An 11296-nucleotide genomic window follows, 5' to 3' on the forward strand; every position below is an offset into this window, starting at 1 on the left:
TGGAACTATTCAGAGGCCTATAGAAAACTTCCAACAGGGTGACCTCTCCTTTCCTGCTTCTAGTGTCAGCCCATACTACCTCAGTAGACAAGTCCTCAAACCTGTCCTGTAATACTGTCCTTGACTAACATTGCCACACACCCACCGCTCTTACCACCTTGCCTGTTCTTAGTGAAACATCGAAATCCCAGAACCTGCAACAACCATTTCTGGACCTGCTCTATCCATGTCTCTGAAAAGGCCACAACATCAAAGTCCCAGGTACCAATCCATGCTGCAAGTTCACCCACTTTAAGGCAGGAGATGTATCCAAAAGTTATTTTTTGGGAACAGGCCACAGTGAGACAAAAAACAGTATTAATGTTTCGGAGATTGATGAACATCCTGGGGTTATCATTGGCCAGAAACTGAACTGGACTCACCACATAAATACAGTGGCTACAAGAGCAGGTCAGAAACCTGGAATATTGCAGTAAGTAATTCACCTCCTGACTCCCTAAAACCTAGCCACCATCTACAAGGCACAAGTCAGGAATTTGATGGAATATTCCCCACTTGCCTGGATTGGTGCAACTCCAACAACATTCAAGAAGCTTGACACCATCCAAGAGAAAGCAGCCCACTTGATTGACATCACATCCACAGGAATCCACTCCCTCCAGCACCAATGCTCAGTACCCCAAGTATATACTATCTACAAGACCAAGGCGAATGAAACTAGAACTAGTGGGTATTGCTTCAAAGTGAGGGGAGCAAATCAAGGATTGAGTTGAGGAGGAACTTCTTCACCCAAAGGGTGGTGAATCTGTGGAATTCCCTGTGCAGTGAAGCTATTGAGATTATCTTGTTGAATGTTTCTTAAGGCCAAGATAAAGCAGTAATGGAATTAAGGGTTATCGTGAGTTGGCGGGTGTGTAGAGCTGAGTCCAATGATCTTATTGAATGGCAGAACAGGTTCGATGGGCCAGATGGCCTACACCTACTCCTGTTCCTTACCTTCCTATGTTCCTATGTAAGATTTACTGCAGAAATTCACTAAAGGTCGTCCAACAGTACCTTCCAAACACATACCCTCTACCCCTGATTTGTCCCTCTAGAAGGACAAATCAGCACAGGAGCTGGGCAAAGCCATTTGGCCCCTCAAGCTGCAGTGCCGTTTTGCAAAGCATGGCTGATCTGGATGTAAGCTCAGCTCCACATTCCCACTGAGCCCTGATAACCTCATTGTGTCCCCCCTCCCTCCCCCAACAAGAAGAGAATTCCAGGGAAAAGCTCAGGTAGAAACATGGAAACACCAATATCTATAAACTATGTCCAATAAACATGGAAATTAAAAGTGGGGAAAGGCCATTCAGCCCCTCATGCCAGCTCCCCCATTCAGTAAAACCAGGCTGATCTGAGTATAGCATTAAATCCACATCCCTACCCCCCCCACCCTCAATTACATTTAACCCCTACCCGACCCAACCTCCTGACAAAGAATCTATCTGCTTCAGCCTTAAAAATATTTAATGACCTTGTCTCCACTGTCTTCACCATTCCTAAGACTGGCATCCCTCTGAGGGAGACAGCTTCTCTCCCTCTCTGTCTTAAAGGGAGAGCCTTTGTGTGTAAACTATGTGCCCTCATTCTAGATTCTTCCTCCCCATTAAAGGAATCTTACTTTCAGAATCTTCGATGTGTCAGGTCCCCTCAGATCCTCGTTCTCAATAAGATCACTGTGCTCTCTTCCATACTGGCCCAGCCTGTCCAACCTCTCCTCACATGGTAACCATCTGAGCCAGGGATCAGTCGAGTGAACTGCCTGCTAATTGTTTTTAATTCAGTTCTATCCTTTCTGATGTATGGAGTTCAGAACTGTACACAATACTCCAGGTGTGATCTCACCCATACAGAAACAGCAAGGTGATGATCCCTACTTCAATATTCCATTCCCCTTGCAGAAATGGCAACATTCCAGTCACCTTCCGAAACACTTGCTGCATCTGCATACTAATGTCATGTCATATATCACCGATCCTTCACTGTTGCTGCATCAAAATCCTGGAAAAGCCTCCCTAAGGGCATTGTGGGTCTACCTACAGCACATGGATTGCAGCTGTTCAAGGAAGCATCTCACCCCCACCTTCTCAAGGGGCAGCTAGGGACAGGCAATAAATTCACACGTGAACAAGGCAAACATTTAAAAAGACAACAGATGCAGCAGGATCGAGGCAAACTCATCAGTATTTTATTAAGATTGAATAATCAGAAAGATGGGCACGAGATCCAGACACAAATAAATAGTATTTACACAGTCATTGTAAATTCATTCATCGTAAAATCAACAACATTCTACAAGCTGTTTCTTCCTTACTTGAATCGATTGTAAAACTATTTACAAAATATGACTGTTCCCACATAATAAAATTTGGGTAATTTTCGCAGCTCAATCTATTCTTTGATCTTTATAAACTTTAGAGTATCAAGAGTGACCTCACACTATCGGGTGGAGAGATGGCTGACTCAATTGTCATTCCCTCATTCCATCAAACCCTCCCAGGACAGGGACAGCACGGGGTTAGATACAGAATAAAGCTCCCTCTACACTGTCCCCCATCAAACACTCCCAGGGCAGGGACTGCACAGGGTTAGATACAGAGTAAAGCTCCCTCTACACTGTCCCCCATCAAACACTCCCAGGGCAGGGACTGCACAGGGTTAGATACAGAGTAAAGCTCTCTCTACACTGTCCCCCATCAAACACTCCCAGGGCAGGGACTGCACAGGGTTAGATACAGAGTAAAGCTCTCTCTACACTGTCCCCCATCAAACACTCCCAGGGCAGGGACAGCACGGGGTTAGATACAGAGTAAGGCTCTCTCTACACTGTCCCCCATCAAACACTCCCAGGGCAGGGACAGCTCAGGGTTAGAGGCAGGGTAAAACTCCCTCTAACACTGACAAGTATAATTCTGTTGTTAGTTTACAAGCTGACCAGTGCTTCCTCGAGTATCTGGCCTTGCTGAATTGTTTGCAGTGCCAGTACCCTGCCCTGTGGTGTTGTTGATGTCATGTATATTTCACAATGTTCCAAGGCAGAGGAGTCAGCCTGACTGGCAAAGCCACTGCAGGGATTTGGTGGAAGGTATCTGCCACTAGTTGCTGTCTCTTGGTCTCTCCTGGTCATCTTTATCCATTCTTGTCTTCCAACCCCTGCCCTTAAACTGGGGCTGATGAATGTAACGTTCTGTTCTAGTTCAGATTGTGCAGTGTGGCTTTACGTTTGGTATAATTGGCCAGATCAGTCTGTGATGGTAAGTACCCAGCTTTGGAAGGTGGGCAAGACAGACCCACCCACAGACACAGCCACTCGAGCTGAGTTGCAGCCAAGGAGCTGACCTTCAATGATGCTGCAAGTCTCTGACATTTCAGGGCAGCCAATCCCCTCCCCGCCCCAGGACTGACCCAGTGCATCAGAAGGATCAGACTCATGAAGACTTGAGGCCTGATGTGATTTCCTGATTTAGATCACGTGGTAACTCAGAGGTGACTAAGAGACAACAATAAGAAAACAAACATCTCCCTTCATTCTGTCCAGAGTATTGGAAAATCCAGCAGAATTCAGGACCTTTAAATACTTTGAATAATAAATTGCTACTGTCCTAACACCATTGAGAGTTCATTGTGTTATTACCAAGGCCCATCTGTAAGAAATGATCTTCTCAATCATCAAAGACCTACTGAGACATGTTGTAAGCTGTTACAAATCTAAGACATTAAGTGCTCATTTAATTAGTTTGTCAAAAGTGAGATTTTTTCCAAAAAAGCTTTTTGAAAATCATTTTTCTCTTAAGAACCTTTGCAAATAGCAGCCTATTGAAGTCCAGTCAGTTCTCTTAAGAGATCACAGGTTTTCTTATCTTTGACTTCAAACAGCTTCTTGATCCGTTTCTCATTCACAGTCCTCACAAAACTATGGGGCTGGAGAACAGCCATCCCATTGTGGACATCTCCCATGACAATCAGAGGACCATCTTCTGTGGTCATGTTGGGACAGGGGCAGTTCCAGTCCATGTTTAAGAGTGTGATCTCCAGGACCTCACTGCCAAAGAACTGAAGCCCCATCTTCTCATCCTTCAGGACTCTGTCTACAGTGAACAATGCTCGGCCAGAGTCTGAATCTTCTGTCAGTTCAGTCATGCGGCCAACTATCACATAGTCACTCTTGCAATAGCTTGTCACTATTTTGAAGCGTGGTTTGCAGACCTTACATTGCTGGCTCCTGGGGTATGGACAGATTTCCTCACAGGTCTCCCTGCTTTCAAAATTGTTCTCATTGCCCCCACAGCCTCCGTAGATGAAGGATTGACACTGCTTCATCAGGCTGTTGTAGGCCCAGCGGGGATCCCAGACCTTACAGGGACCCTGGAGAGCAGGCAGATTGCAGATATTGACTGGCTCATTCATGCATGTTGACATACAAGCCTCATAGGTCTCAAAGTGGTTCATGTTCCCATCGCAGCGTCCGTAATTAAAGGTGAAGCAGTTGTTTTTCTTGGGGTCATAATACCACCTGATCTGAGGCTCTCCACAGCTGCCCCGGTCGGGCTGTTTCAGACACTCGGTCGCTGGGATCTGAGTTGTGTTGGCAGAGTTCTGCCTCATCAGGTCTTCCCGTTTGATCACTGAGAGTGGGACGTTCGCCCTCAGGAAGCCTCCAGCATTGCGGGCTGTGCAGGTGTAGATCCCAGCGTCTTGCAGCTGAGCATTGTAAATGACCAGCTGGCCAATGTTAGTGACCACCACATTGCCATTGACATGGTTGGGCCTCATGATGATGTTCTCCCTCCCGTCCAGCTCCTTCTCCCATGTGACCTCAGGCCTTGGTCTGCCACTGACATCGCAGAGGAAGCTGACTGTGCCTCCCACGTAGGTGGACTGGTGGACCGGGTTGGAGAGCAAAGCTGGTGGCACCACGTCCTGGGAGGTGGTGAGCAAGTCGGCCGTGGTGGGCCGGGCAGTGGTCTGCATTGTCACGGGGCTAGTGTGTGGCCAGGCCACCTGGTGGGTACATGTGACCACAGTTAGGGTGATGCCCTTGGTACATGCCTCAGCATCCATGTAACACTTGTTGTAGTACGTTAACCCATCAGAGGCACAGGTAAAGTGTGGCTCCTTCTCACACCGATCCTTGCACTTGCACACAGGCTGCCCATCCCAGATGTCACACTCAGAGCCCTGCTGGACACACATGAAGCGGTCACAAGTGGCTCCCCGAGGCATCCCAACTGGGCCCTTCCTCCCTTTAACAGCCATGTACCTGGCAGCAACACAACTCTTCATACCACACACGTTCGGACAACACTTCTCAAACGTTTCACAGTCCTGAGGAAATAAAAAGATTTTCAAAAGAAGGCATTCGGTTAAACACAAGGCGTTTCAACAACAACTTGCATTGAGCTAGCACTCAGAATGTAGGAGAGACATTGCACGGTGTTGGACAGGGATGGGAATCACAAAGGATTTGACAATAACCCACACGAGGAGGTATCGGCTGGAGAGTAAGTTGTTCAAATGGCCATAAACTGTCAATAAAACTGCTGAAGGAGAAGGAGACCATTCTACCCATTGTGACTGTACCAGTTCATTCAGCTCCTGTACAACAACAACCCATCTGTGCTGTCCAGGCAACTTGCTGATGGAGAGGGGGAATACTCCACTGGAACGCTATGGGACTGGACTCACACTTTTCAATCTCACAGTCCATTAGCTGGAGCACAGCAAACAATTAACAGAAATACAGAAAGAGCTTACATTTATATAGCATTCTGCAAATCCTCAGAATGTCCCAAAAATCCTCATAGTTAACAAAGTACTCACGCTGGTAATGAAGGAAATATGGCAGCCTATGTTTGGACAGAGCAAGATCCCATTAAGAACACATTATTCTTTTTAGTTCTGGGATAAATATTGGCCAGAGAAACCCTTAGTCTCACAGATGTTTTCACACACGCCTGAGATAGTTAACAGGACCTCCGACAGTGCGGCACTCCCTCAGAACTGACCCTCCGACAGTGCGGCACTCCCTCAGAACTGACCCTCCGACAGTGCGGCACTCCCTCAGCACTGACCCTCAGAGAGTGCAGCACTCCCTCAGCACTGACCCTCTGACAGTGCGGCACTCCCTCAGAACTGACCCTCGGAGAGTGCAGCACTCCCTCAGCACTGACCCTCTGACAGTGCGGCACTCCCTCATCACTGACCCTCCGACAGTGCGGCACTCCCTCATCACTGACCCTCTGACAGTGCGGCACTCCCTCAGCACTGACCGTCCGACAGTGCAGCACTCCCTCAGCACTGACCCACCGACAGTGTGGCACTCCCTCAGCACTGACCCTCCGACAGTGCCCATTCCCTCAGCGCTGACCCTCCGACAGTGCGGCACTCCCTCAGCACTGACCCTCCGACAGTGCAGCACTCCCTCAGCACTGACCCTCTGACAGTGCGGCACTCCCTCAGCACTGACCCTTCAACAGTGCAGCACTCCCTCAGCACTGACCCACCGACAGTGTGGCACTCCCTCAGCACTGACCGTCCGACAGTGCAGCACTCCCTCAGCACTGACCCTCCGACAGTGCAGCACTCCCTCAGCACTGACCCTTCAACAGTGCGGCACTCCCTCAGCACTGACACTCTGACAGTGCCCACTCCCTCAGCACTGACCCTCCGACAGTGTGGCACTCCCTCAGCACTGACACTCCGACAGTGCCCACTCCCTCAGCACTGGCCTTCCGACAGTGCCCACTCCCTCAGCACTGACCCTCCGACAGTGCCCACTCCCTCAGCACTGACCCTCCAACAGTGCCCACTCCCTCAGCACTGACCCTCTGACAGTGCGGCACTCCCTCAGCACCGACCCTCCGACAGTGCCCACTCCCTCAGCACTGATCCCCCGACAGTGCCCACTCCCTCAGCACTGACCCCAGTCCCAGCTCATGCCCAGACAGTAAGAGCACATTACCAGTTCAAATATCTGTTCCTACTTGGTGCAGGACCAATCCATTCAGACCCGCCCCCCACCCAATGCAGCTGTACCATAACATATACGGAATACACAATCCAATCACACCATACTGCTGGGCAGGAGACTTGTCAATAAACACTGGCTGTTCAGCACCAGGGGGTATCACATCCAAATCCAATCTTCCTCCTAACCCGTGTCCCCCCCTCACTGCTCCTTCAGTTGATTTGCCTGTCAGTGTGAGCAGGATTTGTTGCTGCTGGTCCCTGAGGGTCACAGCTGGTGAGACCCCTCACCCTTACCGACTGATAACTCATCGTCGGTGAATTTTCACAATCTTCTCCCTAACTCTGACGGAGAAACAGCGGAAGGGTCTGTGAGTTGTTAGTATTGGACAGACTGTGGGATAGTACAGGCCACAGCTAGCGCCTCTGTCTGCTCTCTCTCTCTCTCTCTCTGTCTCTCTGGATGATTGCAGCGTCTTCTTTTTCCATGTTAAACCCATTCCCACTGGAAAGTTGTGATCGAAGGTACTTTCAGCCTGACTCTCTCAGGCAGCACATTCCTAGTCCTAGCCTGACTTTGCCGACAGCCCTCTGACCACCTCCAGTCCAGTCTGGGCTGCATCCTCCCAAACCTTTCACGTTTCCAAAAGTTGTGGAGTTTTTAAACTCCACTTTACTCCCATCTCCTCCTAACTTTTGTTACTGAAAGGAGAGTGACTGCAGATTCGCCAACGGATCCACAAATTCATCCTCACAGTCTGCTGTAGACTTTCCCAACAGTTCCGACCTGTGCTCACACCTAGGAGGTCAGGTTTGGACCCAGTGCACTGTGTCTCAGCTGTAGCTGGAGCTAACCTCGCCTGAAGGCTCAGTGTCGCCCCCTGTACCTTGATTTTATAAAGTGCACGATGCGATCTGCTTGAACTGTCAGAAGCTGAGTTCCAGCTTCAGAGAGGTTTGTGCACAGCAACATCCCCTTCACTCTTTCAATCTGTATTCTTCAAACTGGCCTCTCCCTGCACTTTCTGACCCAGTGATACCATTTCAGGGCATTCTTCCTCCTTGGAGTCGAACTCTGGAATTGTGTCTGACTAGCTCCTTTCTTTCTTCACTGGTTTTCCACATTCCCAATATTCCACAACATCTTCAACTTTCAGACCTGAGCACTGTGTCCCAGTCCCCATCTATTCCGTGGATCAGAGCCATCCATAATGCTAACACTGAGCACCGCTCTATCTGTTGAAGAGTCGCTTGTTAAAACCCTCTGTCTGATTCTCCTGTGCAGTGCCCGGTAACAATCCAATGCTTCCATCCTGACCCTGGGCTGGGGTGGCTGTGCTGGGCAGTGGGTCTGACGGAGTGAGGGTGTGCCTGCTACAGTCTGTGACTCTGCTCTGAGAATGCAGAGCGTTCCTCTCTGGCCTTACAATCACTGGAGTTGGTGTCAGAGGCGTACCCAGGGACTGGAGACAGGTGACATCCAACAGTGAGACCACTCTGAGACTCGGATTCCCACTAACCAGACACTGAACAAAAGCACATCTGGGTCAAAAACCACAGGGGCTCCAGTCAATCAGACAGAATGTCCTGAGGACGGGAAAAGGCGCTTCAGCATTACTCTAGAATCCTGCTCATCCCCAAGGAATCCCCTTCTGAAAGGCAGAAGGTAAAGCGTTGTAAAGGAGCTGGAAATAAAGAGTTGTTAAAGATCCCTCCTCACTGACAGGTAGGAGAAGCTGAGGCTGGGAAGGAACGCAGAAAGCAGAAACGACATTCAGCAGCCACTCACCCATAGGTCAGGCTATCCCAAAGTGCCGGCACTGGGATTACAGGGAGAGGATGTGGAGCTGGTTTATTTACCTGGTCGGTCTCACACTCCCGGAGGCAGGTGCTCTGTGCGTCTACCCAGAGGCTGGGACTCATCTCATTGGGACAAATCCCAGCGTGGGAGTATTTGATCCGTGCCCCAGCCACATAGTGAGCAGCTACAGACAGCAAGGTGAGGAGCTGAACTCCCAGAGAGAGTCTCCTGATCACAGCCAGCGGAATACAGCACATACTGAGACACAGGCTAAACCCACAGGCAAGCAGCAAAACAAACTTTCCGAGTTCTCATCAATTCCTTTCTCTCTCTTTACCCCCCTCTCTATAACTATTTCTCTGTCTGTCCCTATCTATTTCTCTTTCCCTCTATTTATTTAACTGAGCCTCTCGCTCTCTCGATGCTCTCAGACTCTCTCTCTCCTCTCACTCTCTCTCCCTCTGTCGGTGCTCTCAGACCCCTCTCCCTCTCTGTCTCTCTCCCTCTCTCGGTGCTCTCAGACCGAGGACACGGGATTAAACCGTTTCAGCTCCACGTGATTTTGGCGAAAAGCGAGTGGTTAATGAGATTTCCTAACCCTCTGCCCTGTATTTATACGGTACCCTCTGGAGAGTCAGTCTGGATGAAGTTTTGACATATTCTCACTGAGTGAGTCAGTCCGGCTCTTGGTGACAGTAACAGATTGGTGCTGCTAAAGTTGGAAAGAGTTGAGAGAGTTTGAACGCGCGTCTGTCTAAAGCTTTGGGATTGGAATGGGGGTGGGGGGACAGTAAGACTGGAAACCTCTCCAGCACAGCCCGAATGTACAGCAATGAACTCAGCTGGGCACGGGATGGTGAACATTGTTCCAAACCAGACAGACCACCGACAATTCACAAACAACTTCCATCTTTGTCCGCTCAGGGAAAAGTTACCAACGCAAGCAGAAAAAGCGAAGAGTTGACAAAACATTGCAGATTCTCCAGAAACACTCACTGATCATTCCCACCATCACACTCCCACTTACTCATTCCGATTCTTATCAACATGCACGATCTGATAATCATTCACAACTTTACTCAGACAGACCACCCACACTGACTCTCACTGGGGTACAGTCCCACACACACTGACTCTCACTGGGGTACAGTCCCACACACACTGACTCTCACTGGGGTACAGGTTCCACACACACTGACTCTCACTGGGGTACAGTCCCACACACATTGACTCTCACTGGGGTACAGTCCCACACACTGACTCTCACTGGGGTACAGTCCCACACACACTGACTCTCACTGGGGTACAGTCCCACATACTGACTCTCACTGGGGTACAGGTCCAACACACACTGACTCTCACTGGGGTACAGTCCCACACACACTGACTATCACTGGGGTACACTCCCAAACACACTGACTCTCACTGGGGTACAGTCCCACACACACTGACTCTCACTGGGGTACAGTCCCACACACACAGTGACTCTCACTGGGTATAGTCCCCCACACACTGACTCTCACTGGGGTACAGTCCCACACACACACTGACTCTCACTGGGGTACAGTCCCACACACTGACTCTCACTGGGGTACAGGTTCCACACACACTGACTCTCACTGGGGTACACTCCCACACACACTGACTCTCACTGGGGTACAGTCCCACACACTGACTCTCACTGGGGTACAGTCCCACACACACAGTGACTCTCACTGGGTATAGTCCCACACACACTGACTCTCACTGGGATAAACTCCCACACACACTGACTCTCACTGGGGTACAGTCCCCCACACACTGACTCTCACTGGGGTACAGTCCCACACACACACTGACTCTCACTGGGGTACACTCCCACACACACTGACTCTCACTGGGGTACAGTCCCACACACACACTGACTCTCACTGGGGTACAGTCCCACACACTGACTCTCACTGGGGTACAGGTTCCACACACACTGACTCTCACTGGGGTACACTCCCACACACACTGACTCTCACTGGGGTACAGTCCCACACACATTGACTCTCACTGGGGTACAGTCCCACACACTGACTCTCACTGGGGTACAGTCCCACACACTGACTCTCACTGGGGTACAGTCCCACACACTGACTGTCACTGGGGTACAGTCCCACACACTGACTCTCACTGGGGTACAGGTCCCACACACACTGACTCTCACTGGAATAAACTCCCACACACACTGACTCTCACTGGGGTACAGTCCCACACACTGACTCTCACTGGGGTACAGGTCCCACACACACTGACTGTCACTGGGGTACAGTCCCCCACACACTGACTCTCACTGGGGTACAGTCCCACACACACACTGACTCTCACTGGGGTACACTCCCACACACACTGACTCTCACTGGGGTACAGTCCCACACACTGACTCTCACTGGGGTACAGTCCCACACACAGTGACTCTCACTGGGTTTATTCCCCCACACACTGACTCTCACTGGGGTACAG

At 50.1% G+C, this 11296-nt stretch overlaps 1 protein-coding gene across 1 annotated transcript; it reads right to left on the minus strand.

The window, feature by feature from the left end:
- Positions 1-2208: 2208 nt before the first annotated feature.
- On the minus strand, positions 2209-9405 carry wfikkn2a (info WAP, follistatin/kazal, immunoglobulin, kunitz and netrin domain containing 2a). Its single transcript, XM_072558986.1, has 2 exons — positions 8869-9405; positions 2209-5367 (listed from the first exon to the last, which is right to left on the minus strand). Exons 1-2 carry the CDS (start codon positions 9064-9066, stop codon positions 3856-3858), a joined length of 1710 nt encoding a protein of 569 aa, XP_072415087.1. The 5' UTR covers positions 9067-9405; the 3' UTR covers positions 2209-3855.
- Positions 9406-11296: the final 1891 nt, after the last annotated feature.

The sequence above is a fragment of the Chiloscyllium punctatum genome, chromosome 39 (assembly GCF_047496795.1).
Source record: "Chiloscyllium punctatum isolate Juve2018m chromosome 39, sChiPun1.3, whole genome shotgun sequence".
In the NCBI taxonomy this organism is placed as follows: Eukaryota; Metazoa; Chordata; class Chondrichthyes; order Orectolobiformes; family Hemiscylliidae; genus Chiloscyllium; species Chiloscyllium punctatum.